Below are 12921 nucleotides of genomic sequence, written 5' to 3'. Positions count from 1 at the left end.
AAATTAAGATACAATTTATACAAAACAAAATTCACTTTAAAGAAAGCAATTCACTTTCTACAAAACAATTCAATATTAACACGATAAAACAAACTTTGATATTAAATTAAAAAAATAACATTAGGCTATTGTTACGCAGGAGTTTCCTGTGTCACCTCCGCATTCACAGAGGGATCCATCTCCAAAGTATTGACTATGGCCATGCAAACTACATTTCCCATAATGCTGCTCTCCTGGACTGATCACACACCTGCTCTTCATTGATTACACTCACACCTGCACTTCATTTCCACATGTATAAGAATCCCTCTCTCACACCCATTCAGTGCGAAGTCTTGTCTTGCCCTGGCATACATACTGAGCGATTGTCTACTCATTCTGTTTATTCTGGTTTAGATCTTGGACTGTTTTTGGAACTCTTTGACCACTCTCTGGCTACCTCGACCTTGGACTGTTTCCTGGCTAACTGAACTTACTCTGGCTCCCACGACCCTGCACTGTTACCCGTGTTTGAAACCTCGCTGCCTGCCCCGATCATCAGCACTAGCTTACTTGAGTATTCTTTGCCTTGCCCATACCATTCCTGTCTACCTATCAATACCCTGTCTGTCTGACTTTGTCACTAATTAAAGCTGCAAATGGATCTCTATGACTCTGTGGATTCATTACAGCTATAATATTTTAAACATCAATATGAAGAAAAATACGTTTGACTGGTACTATATTTATAGCATCTGAGCAGACATTTGCGAATAAAAGCTTTATTGATGTGACACTAGGCTCTTACAATAAACATGTTATAATCTGTCCAAAACAGGCCAAATAAATCTTGTCTAAACTGTCTTGCGAGTATGACATCTTAGGTTGCAGCAGGATTCATATTTAAATGGTCTTTGTGCGTTTAACATTCACAGATGCTAACAGAATAAACTTAACAGAATAAAGCCTACCTTACAATCAGCCCTGAAACCGTTGCTTTCAGAAATGAACAGCTTTTCATGAGGAGAATAAATCCAGGAATACTGCTCAACGCGTCTCAAAACGATTTGTAGCGGAAGTAACGTTACAACGCTTCACTAGATGTGTTTGTATGAGTTGATGTGTGAGCGTTGATGCGGGGATCGTCAGTATTTGAATCTGAAAGAGCAAGTGCTCCGTGGGCGTGGTCGCATTAGCGGATAATGAAGTGGCTCGCGAAAGACTGACATCTATCACTTTTCAACCAGATTACATAAACACAGCATATTTGTTTTCGATTTGGTTTACATTGTTTAAAACCTGACATTTCAATGTTTCTTTAGACATATGTCTCACGTTTGTGAGACAAGTATTCATTAAGCTAGAGTTCCTTTTCTGAAGAATATCTGAATGAACGTCTTTGACTGAGAGGCTGTAGATCGTGCATCATATTTGTTTTCTTTATTTTCAAAAAGCAAAACATTTTGTTTTTATTGTGACTGTACAAAAAAAAAATAGAAACTTAACAGATTATAATGATGTATAACTCTTGCCTGAATGATAGAAAACGACAGAGTTATTTCTTTGGCACTGATAAGAAAAAAAGAGAGCCGATCGCGCCGGCATAACCGCTGACTCGAGGGAGTTAATAAATTCAGCTGTTTTTTTGTCTTGTGGACTATAGGTAAAAAAAATTATGTAAAATATCTTATTCAGGACAGTACTAAATAAAAAATAACATGCATTGTGTATGAGCTCTCTTATTTAGTTAAAATGATTCACATTTTCACAGATTCTGTGAAAAAAAATCTACTTCCAGATAATTAGCATTTTCCTAAAGCAGGCAGGAAGAGAAAAAGCACTTACACTTCATATCACCCAAAAACCGCCTTCAAAATGTTTTAACCTATGGCAGACAGACTGAAGACTGATAAAAGCCCAGCCTTTGTGCTGCTGACGCACTTGACAGGAGATGATAAATTACCTGCAGAAGCCGAAAGGTCTGGGAGCTTGACCCGAAAGATGATGCTGTGCCGAATAGAGCGGGTGCCTTGTAGAGTTCTGTCTCTGAAGCACAAAACCTCCAGAACATCCAGCTGCGGACCCCTGGCATTCACATGGACAAACACACAGCACTATGAGCAAACACGGTCTTTGAGTGACCTTAAACTTACCATTACAAAGAGACGACGGCTGGAAGAGTCACCACAGATGGCATTTCAACACTGGAAAGCTGCAAAATGCAGCCATATTTCCAAATCTTCCGCCTGCTCTACACTTCATAAAATCGTACATCTTACTGGTGCAGATGCATCTGAAATCGTTCATGCTGTCACAACACCCAGGTATCCCCATTACAATGGAGGAGTTCTATATTCTCAGGATTTTGTGCAGATATACACTACCGTTCAAAGGTTTTTGATCTGTAAGATTTGTAATGTTTTTAGACTCTTAAGCTCACCAAGGCAGCATTAATGTTATTAAAAATACAAAAAGACAGTAATATTGTGAAATATTATTAAAATGTAAAACAGCTGTTTTCTATGTGAAATTATAGTAAAGTTTTTACATTTTCAGCATCATTACTCCAGTCTCCAGTGTCACATGCTCCTTCAGAAATCATTCTAATATGATGATTTGATGCTCAACAAACATTTATGATTATTATCAGTGTTGGAAAACATTTTATTCAGGATTCTTTGATGAATAGAAAGTTCATAAGAACAGCATTTATTTGAAATATAATCTTTTGTAACATTATAAATGTCTTTACAGTCACTGAATACATGTATTCATTTATAAGTTCTTTCCCAAAAAAAAAAAAAAAAAGGCAAGTGCAGAGGGGAAGCTTTTGGGGGCTCGAGCCCCTGCCCTTTTTAAAAATGTATCAAAAGTGCCCCTCTCAACAGTCATCAATAATATTGTGACAAATAAAACAGAATTTGAATTATAATTAATATAACAGCGCGTACAAAACAGTAACAAAGCGCTCAAATGTCCGTTTATCTTTTACGTATCTGTCAATCTGATAAATGTCGTTGCCATGACGTGTTGCTATGGTCCGTGTCTTGCTTGACTGCTCATTCTGACACTGCCTCCTCTATATTTTTTCTTTGTGTTGTAATAATTCTGCTCGTTGTAAAAGTGAAATACAATAAGTTTGTATCTGTAATCCCAGACTCATAATTGTCTGCTTACAACAGCGGTCGGGAACCTCTAGGCTCGCGAGCCATAAGGCCATTCATTAAACGCCTGTGGCTCAACGGCAGAAAAAAATTATCCAAACAATCACGATTTTGAAACCTTAATTTTCATCATTAATCAAAGCTATTATTCGAAATGTAGGCAGTCAAGAATGAGGCAAGAGGGGCAGTGTCTCTTAAAAAAACCCTGAAAAGACATAATATATAATATTTCAAAAATAAAATAACGTAAATATATATATATATATATATATATATGACATTAAAAAGTATAAAAATCACTCGTTTTTATAAAGTAACACTGTCCAACAGCGACACCCGCAGCTAAAGTTAAAGCGGGTTGCCTGAACCCATTGATTTTAACAGACCCACGAAAGTCGCGGTATGATTGGACGCCGGACAGCGCAAACGTGGCATGGGGACGTAATGACGTACCATTAATCGAGCTATGTTCTGTAACATGTAAAACGGGAACATGAACAGAATATTCTAAAAGCAACTCATGTAAACACCTTAATCAGAATATTGTCTTATTCAGAATAAGGTCAATAATTAGATTACTGGTTTTTGGATATTTATATTTTAATCCCAAAATCGTACATATTGTACCTTTAAAGGTGCAGTGTGTAGATTTTAGCGGCATCTAGTGGTGAGGTTGTGAATTGCACCCCCACCGCTCACCCCTTCCTTTCGAAGCATATAGAGAAGCTACGGTGGCCGACACAGGACAAAAATGTCATCGTCTGAGACAGCAGAGAGTGACTAGCGGTCTGTAGAGAACTTTGTCCGTTTAGGGCTACTGTAGAAACATGACGGCGCAAAATGGCGTCTTCACAGTGAGGCGTCTTATCTTAGCTCATTCTAAGGTAATAAAAACATAACGGTTCATTACGTACGTACAGTCTTAATACTCCATTGAAAACATAGTTATGTAAATTATATTGCATTTCTGTTAATAGATCCTAATAAATAAATTATGTAATTTTAAAGGTAAAAATGCTACGGTAAAAACTGATTGGTTAAAGGTAAGTTCCCTTATCCTATGCTGTGAAAAACTGTACATTTCACAGTAAAATATTGACATTCCCAGAATTGCCTGTGCGACACTTTTGATGGTTTTTCATTGATACAACTGTTTATTTTTAGTTTTCAGTTTTATGCATGTTGTAAAAATGAATGTTTATTGCATTATTTTAGTGTAATGCAAGTTATCATGCTGGTATTTTGTATTTGTGTGTATGACACTGTAAGCATCTTCCATATATCAGCTTGTGATTAACTTAATCGCAAATTTGTTTTTACCATCTGTGTTTTTAAGGTGGCTGTCAATAAATAATAAAGGTTAAAAAAATATTTAAGTAATTTGGTATATTAACATTATTTCACAGTAATGTTATTGGACCAGGCAGTGCAATACATTCTTACAAACCCACGACATTAGCAGATGGTTGGAAATCATATTTTCTCACATTTATTCAGTTGCAGAACAAACATGTTTGAGATTGAAAGTAACGTCAGGAGGAAACGAGCAGAGCTGTGGAAACAGGGCTAGAATTTAACACCAGTGGGATGCGTGCTGGAAAAGCTCACTATTACAGACGTACCATTTATTTGCGAGGAGGATGAGGAGGTTTCTGAGAGGCCAGCCCGGATGTTGAGGCAGTGTGCATGGGTCATACACACCCACAGTAATCTGGAAAACAGATCAGGACACGTCCCATATCATACGGACACACTGCGAAGAATTAAATGCCACTCTAATTATTGTAAGGAATATTCTGGGTTATTGTCTGTGACACAGAACACTGTTTCGACTAGTTCCACAATTATTATTAAATATGGTAATCTAAAGGACGCCACAAATGTTGTTGACAGAAGTTAAGTTAACCAAGAATATTCCAATAATAATAATTAAACTTCATACCAGGGTTATTGGTAACTAAAACTAACAAACTGTTAATTAAAAATCTAAAATAAAATAAATAGTTGAAAAACTTAATTTGAAGCACTAAAATTATTTATTCACATATAATAAAATGAAAACATATATATATATACAGATCTGAATGTTCGCTGTGATCAGACTTGTCAAAGCTTTAATAGACATAGAGCCAAATCGTTGTCATTTAGGAATAAGATCAGGTGGGTGTTTAAGTCAAGATCGCAATCTTTTAACAATAAATCGTGCAGCTCTATTTTTCACTGGAAATTACCTTCTTTAGGTCTGGGAAGAAGGAGTTCAGGTCTTTCAGAGGAGCGACTTCAACACTTTCATCTGTGTACTTAAGCAAAAAATGTGGGACTGCTGTCGTACCACTTGAGGTGCAAAGACTGTCGTACGCCGCTTGCAAACTCGATATCTGTGAAACAGATCAATCCAAAACAGTCAGTCCACTTCATCAACTCATGAATCACAATGAAATGAAAGCCTGGTTGGAAAATATTTAGTCAAGAACCAAAAAAAAACTGCTCCACACAAATGTACAGTGGCTCCAAAACAACATGAAAATCCACTAAGGTGTAGAATTATCTTCCGGGAACCAACATGTCACAATATTCCTCCTTATAATAATTAATACGCAGGATAAAGGGGCGGGGCCTGGTTGAGTTAGTTAGTCGTGTGTTGAGACTGGCGGTTATAGTAAGGGGAGGGACATTTCACAAACACCAATCACAACACACTGCTCCAGCCAACCAATCAGAGCAAATTTTGATTTTCAGAAGGAGGGGCTTCATAGAGACAGGAACTAAACAAAGCATTACTGACAGACTGGGAAGAGAGGGGCCGCAACAATGGAGAACATGGGGAAATAATGAAAAAGGGCATAATATTTAAATTTCTAAATTGTCTTTGGTGCCATTGTATAAGTCAGCCATCTTAGCTGTAATAGGCCACATTACATTATGCATTCAAATAATAAACATTGAATTAAAAATTCTAATCAGCACATGGTTTCCATAATGCACTGACTAATGGCTTATCCTTCACACAAAACATCCTCGTCAGTCGCGTGTTATCATCCGCACCTGTTTGTCAGAGAAACTCTTCTCTAATGACAGCGGCTCCTGCACCAGCTGGACCCCCTCCAGAAAGCAAAGGGCAGGAAAGCAGAACCAATAATAGAAATGATATTTCTTCAGATCCTGGATCAACAAAAAGACCAGTCAGAAATGAAAATGAAAAATGAAAGGACATTAATTTATTGGGACATTGTGGGCATACAAACCGCAAATGTCAGGAGGACGAATTTGTTGAGGATTGAGGAGTCGTCCACCGCAGCGCCTGACTGAATAGCGCTCCAAATCTGGGAAGACAACATTACCAGTATTAATTAAACTATTTCATTAAATTATTTCTGATGTAGTTTATGCCAGGGGTTCTCAATCTTGTAGGTGCATCAGACCCCCATATTTGATCACTCTCATGCCTGTTCCTCAAATTAAAAATGCAGCTATAAATTGTTATGTATGAACTACCTAGATTGTTATATTCTAATCTTTATCGCCACAGTTTCATAATGAACTGAAAATAATTTTAAAACTTCTCATAATAACATCAAATGTAACATTGTTTTACACCATTGCTTTAGCAAAGTATCTGTCAAATGAACTAAAATCGAAATCGTGATATGGCTTTGTGCCCTTATCAAAGAGCAAAGAATATAGTATAGTATTAAAGGGGGATCTAATGCTATTTCATGCATTCTGACTTATTTACACGGTTAAAGAGTTTATTGTCATGCTAAACACGGACAAAATAAAAAAAAAAACAGTTTGACGTATGACAGAGTATTTCTGTGCCAAATAAACTCCTTCACAAGTTTCGGAAAATGTTTTTTTCGACTTTGGCCCTGTATGATGTCATAAAGGGCGGAACTCCTTATATGGGCTCTTCTCCCGGATGAACACACACACACACACACTCACACATCATGATGGCATTATCCCTGGATAACTCTTGATTCTCTATATGTTGGTGTCACTCACATTATATGCACTCACACACCGATTGCCAACAAAACACACACATTTGATGCAGTTTCACTCAGCGCCTGCGGTTTCCACTCATGACCGGGAACAAAAAAACACACTTGCAGAACTCCGGAAACAAAAACTGCATCCACTGTTCCCTCAACGCTGGGTTTTTTGGGAAGCTGAACAAGGCGATCTTTCCCTCACACCAGAAACACACTTCTTTAGTGACATTGTTGATTTCGTGGTCTAAAAACACAATGCCAGCGCCACCGACGGCTCCCTTAACCCGAACAAAGCTCGTTGATGGACGCACTCTTGCTCTGGTTGATGTATGTGTCTGTCTGTGTGTTTGTTTATATTACATTGTGGACCAAACGTCCCCACAAGGATAGTAAAACCTGAGATCACCTACATTTTGGGGACCAGCCAGCGGTCCCCACAATGTAAATGGATTCATAAACATACTAAATGATGTTTTTTTGAAAATGTAAAAATACTGAATGTCTCCTGTGATGGGTAGGTTTAGGGGCAGGGGCACTGTAGGGGGATAGAATGTACAGTATGTACGGTATAAAAACCATTACATCTATGGAAAATCCCCACAAAGATAGTGAACCAGACTTTATGGTGCCTGCGATCGCGGCATTCACGACTTTGTAGAGCTGCACTGGTGGGAGCGGCGGCGCTATGTGTATGTGTATGTATGTGTATGTGTATGTGTGGTCGTGACTCTTTAGCTCCGCCCACTGCATGCCTCCACGAGCTCGGCTGTTTTTAGAAAGAATCGGTACAGCGTATCTGTCCTTTATAAATATGATCAAACTAAAGACTCGTGAAGGATATGAAGGATCAATACTACTCTATAGGTACTCAAGATTAACATGAGACTGGCAGAAACTGTTTGTGTTATGGACCCTTTAGGTATATAGGCTGTTTGCGTTGCGTGTTTCAGAGCGAAGCACGCACTTTGCTCACGCGATCAGCTGGTGATCCACTGTTTTCCGCGTCTCAGAACAGCTCCGTTCACTGTAAACGAATGCAGTGAACTCCATCTTTGCATGCGCTGTGAGTTTATCGTTCATTTTGGAATGAACAACGGCACCAGTTATGCATTATTTACGCATTCATTTTTGTGGGAAGATGATTACAGCATTTCACTAGATTAATGAGACACGTTTATAAACCTTTTTCACCAAAATGGTAGTTTTCTGGCAAAATAAAAGCTCAACTGCAGTTTCCGTCAAAATAAAAGCTCAAGGGTTCATCTCTTACAAGTATAGAAATTAGAACAAAAGTACTGTATTTTCTCTACTGTTGCAAGAAGTAAAATAATATACTTGTGAAATATTAATCTAATCTATTTTACACTGCATTTGTTTTACAATATTACGGTCATTTTATTATGCATGTTATTTATTTGAACTTTTATCATTAACTTTAATCTAGCTACTACGATATCTGTGATATTTATCACTGTGTATAAGAACGCAGGCGGCAAACGGAATTGTATTAAGAAGATGAGAGTCATTTATCAAATGATGGTGAAGGATGTTCAGCATCCAGATACGCAGTGAAAGAAAGTGTGTAATTCATTTAGCATGTGCAAATAAAAGACACTATCAGCAAGCTCAATTCATTATGAGTGAATTAGAGCACTCCACCTCTTCGGCTGCTTTATCCAGGAGAGCCTTCTTGTCTGTGGATCTGAAGGCTTCTAATGTGTTGGTGTTGTAGAGAGTTCCAGGAGCTGGACAGCAGCGAGCCGGTGTGGGTCCGTCACTGAAACACAACAGTCATACACTCTATTATTTGTGTTTGGGTATATTACATTCCCTATATGCAATATTCAGCAATTTTATCATTATGTGTAACAAGTAATATACACCAATCAGGCATAATATTATGACCATCTTCCTAATTTTGTGTTGGCCCCCATTTTGCTGACAAAGCAGCTCTGACCCGTCGAGGCATGGACTCCACTAGACCCATGAAGGTGTGCTGTGGTATCTGGCACCAAGATGTTAGCTGCAGATCCTTTAAGTCCTGTAAGTTGCGAGGTGGGGCCTCCATGGATCAGACTTGTTGGTTGCCCAAAGCATCACACTGCCTCTGTCGGCTTGCCTTCTTCTCACAGTGCATCCTGGTGCCATGTGTTCCCCAGGTAAGCGACAAACACGCACCCAGCCATCCATGTGATGTAAAAGAATCATCAGACCAGGCCAACTTCTTCCATTGCTCCGTGGTCCAGTTCTGATGCTCACGTGCCCACTGTTAGCGCTTTCGCTACGGAGGTCAGCATGGGCACCCTTAGTGGTCTGCGGCTATGCAGCCCCATACACAACAAACTGTCTATTCTGACACCTTTCTATCAGAACCAGCATTAACTTGTTGAGAAATTAGAGCTACAGTATCTCGTCTAACCACACGGGCCAGCCTTTGCTCCCCACATTCATCAATGAGCCTTGACCCTGACGCCACTGTTCCTTCCTTGGACCACTTTTGATAGATACTGACCACTGCATTTCACCTGTCAGTGGTCATAATGTTATGTCTGATCGGTGTATACTATTTGCAGCCCTCATTTTCATATTCATTTTGTTTTGAAAAACTCTCAAAATTGTTGTGTAAACATCAAATTGTTCAAAAAGTATTATTGTTATTGTTGTTTTTTACAAAACAATATTTACTAATGATATTTATAAATTCATAAATATCACATATCATATGTTTTTGGGGGGGTTGCACCATATGCATCAAGTTGTTAACGCATCAATAAATGTTGAAATTAAGTAGGATTTTTTTTATTGTTAGTTCATGTAAACTAATGTAGTTAAATACTGTTAAGAAATGGAACCTGTCTCAAATGTCTTATGTCTCAAAGTCACTTCTGCTCAGGCTGCATTTATTTGATCAAATATCCAGTGAAAACAGTAATATTGTGAAATAATATTACAATTCAAAATAACAGTTCCAAATAATAGTTTTCTATTTTAATATATTTTAATGTGTAATTTATTCCTGTGATTCTCAGCATATTAGAGTAATGATGCTGAAAATTCCGCTTTGCATCACATGAATAAATTACATTTTACAATATATTCACTTGGAAAAGTTATTTTGAATTCCAACAAAATTTCACAATTCCTGTAAAAACAGTAATATTTTGATTAAATAAATGCAGCCTTGAACATAAAAGAGCTAAATAGACTTTTTTCAAAAACATAAAAAAATCCCCATTATTTTAAACTTTTGGTGTTTTGCATATATATATATATATATATATATATATATATATATATATATATATATATATATATATATATATATATATATATATATATATATATATATATATATATATATACACACACACACACACACACACGGCTAAATGGAGTTGCTGCCATGTGATTGGCTGATTAGATATTTGCATTAACCAAAAGTTGGACTGTATGTATGCATGTACAGTATGTATGTATGTATGTATGCATGTATGCATGTATATATATATATATATATATATATATATATATATATATATATATATATATATATATATATATATATATATATATATATATATATATATATATATATATATATATATATATATATATATATATAGTAGGGATGGAGATGGTTGTATGACTTCACTTTGCCCGGCTCCATCAGACTGTGGCCAGTGTAATTACTCATTATTTAATTACTCAATAGTAAATTTCACAAGTAATATATGTGATATTGGGGCCATTATCCAAGGATTTCAGAATAACCAACTACATTACATGCTTTAATTATGCAAAACTTACGCATCAAATGCGCTGAACTCCAGTGTCATGCGTGTCGGCAAGCCAACAGGATCACCTGCAATATATAATGAAACATTTGCATTATATTACAGCTTAAAGGTGCATTAAGCATTCTAAGACACTTTCGGTTGTGGAATAAATAAATTTGCCTGCATTTCAAATCCCTGGGAAAACCATAATTTCCAGGGTTTATAAGGTCGGAGAACTCAAAAGGTAGCCTACTACAAAAATGCACGGAAAACCCGGAGTGGATCGATGCTTCTGTTTGATATGATGTGTGTGGCGCAGCTGTGGCTGCAGTGAAAGGAGACTTGTTGAATTGTGTTAATTGGGTTTCCTGCTTTAATAATGGAATTCATTTTCGCTTCATGAGAGACGCAACGCCCTGTTATTGAAATCTATCCTTTTAAATAAGGACTCAGAGATTGTTCTGCATGCCTTTGTCTCGTCACGGCTAGATTATTGTAATGCTCTTTATCTGGGCATAAATTAATCTCTGGTTGCTCGTCTGCAGTATGTTCAAAATGCTGCAGCGAGAATCTTAACAAAAAACAAAAAATGGGATCCCATAACACCTGCATTAACATCTCTTCACTATTATTAATATTTTAGTATTAATATTTGTCTACAAAGCAATACATGATCAGGCTCCCGAGTACATAAAGGACGACAACTGCGCTCCTCTCAGAGCATGTTGCTAACTGTCCCACGGTCTCGCTTGAGGCATAGTGGAGATTGTGCTTTTTCTGTCACAGCTCCTGCACTCTGGAATGTGTTGACCTTACATATTAAATCCTCGCCAAGCATGGACATTTTTAAAACAGACTTGAAGACTTACTTATTCTATCAAGCTTATGGCATTTGATTGAGTCTGAAAACTGTGAGTGACTGATTGTATGATTTTCTTGGTGTTATGTTGTGCTGTTATTTCATGTTGGTATGATTTTCGTATTCTATTGCTCTATATGTGTGGGGGGGTTTTTAACTATTTTTACCACTTATGGACAGCACTATGGTCCATTTTAATGGCTTTGAAAGTGCTTTAAAAATAAAATAAAATGAGTTGAGGCATGCGGAATTTGCATACGTAACTCCGCCTCACCGCGTGAGTATATAAGGAAGTACGTGGCAATATCGCATTATATTTCTGCTTTCGGAGCCAAGAGGACCTCTTCACTCCTACAGCCTTCTGAGACTTGTCAGCTTCTTCGAGACGAGCAGCTTTCCAGTCGGTGTTGGTGTCACGGCACGTTCCAGTGATCGCATACTTCCTGCCTGCTGATCTGCGCAGTGGTCTGTCTGACAGCTGGTGTGTGTTTCCCTGGGCGCTTCGGCATCGACTGCAAAGTTTCCTCTCACAAAAGAGCTTGCACGTGACACGTCCTTTTCAGGATGTTTCGTCCGTGCACTTCTGGGTGCGGTAGATCTCTTCTGTCTTTTGACAGGCACGAGCGCTGCGTGACGTGTTTGGGCTTTCAGCACGCTCAGGCAGCGCTCGTGGATGACTCATGTTCTCTCTGCGGGAACCTGGCCATCTCGGTGCTACGATCGAGACTCCGTGAATTCCGTGCTGATGCCGGAATGAGAGTCCCCTCTGCCACCCCCCAATCTGCGGTCTCCCCTGGAGGCGGCACTTTGGCTGGTGGCCAGGGTGATCTGAGGGTGACGGTGTGGAACAAAGCTCCGACGCTAGTTCCTCGGCCCACACCCCCCTCTCATGCACCTGACCCGGCCCGTGCTCAGACGTCTACATCGGGGCCGGCTCCTGCTGTCCCGACTGTGGCGTTTGGCACGGCGGAGGACGAAGAGATGTCTATCGCCGCATCACAAGGTGGGCTGGAGTCATCTGAGGATGATGATTCGGCTGTGCTGCCACCCTCGGGTGCGCCAACATTGCCCGAGTCAGACCCAGAATTGAGAGCCATGCTGTCTCGGGCCGCCGCAGCGCTTGGGTTGGAGTGGAACCCTCCGCCTCA

General features: G+C 38.7%; 1 protein-coding gene across 1 annotated transcript in view; it reads right to left on the bottom strand.

The window, feature by feature from the left end:
* atg7 (ATG7 autophagy related 7 homolog) overlaps window positions 1–12921 on the bottom strand; it is a 129059-nt gene that overhangs the window by 106078 nt on the left and 10060 nt on the right. The window contains exons 3-9 of the mRNA XM_079844035.1: window positions 10946–11000; window positions 8798–8915; window positions 6389–6466; window positions 6189–6305; window positions 5375–5521; window positions 4766–4854; window positions 1943–2064 (exon numbers count right to left, since the gene is read on the bottom strand). Of these exons, the coding sequence (XP_079700161.1) occupies window positions 1943–2064; window positions 4766–4854; window positions 5375–5521; window positions 6189–6305; window positions 6389–6466; window positions 8798–8915; window positions 10946–11000 (726 nt within the window). The remainder of the gene's footprint in view (window positions 1–1942; window positions 2065–4765; window positions 4855–5374; window positions 5522–6188; window positions 6306–6388; window positions 6467–8797; window positions 8916–10945; window positions 11001–12921) is intronic.

This window comes from Gobio gobio, assembly GCF_949357685.1.
Source record: "Gobio gobio genome assembly, chromosome: 19".
Classification (NCBI taxonomy): Eukaryota; Metazoa; Chordata; class Actinopteri; order Cypriniformes; family Gobionidae; genus Gobio; species Gobio gobio.
This window is presented reverse-complemented; position numbering and strand designations above follow the sequence as displayed.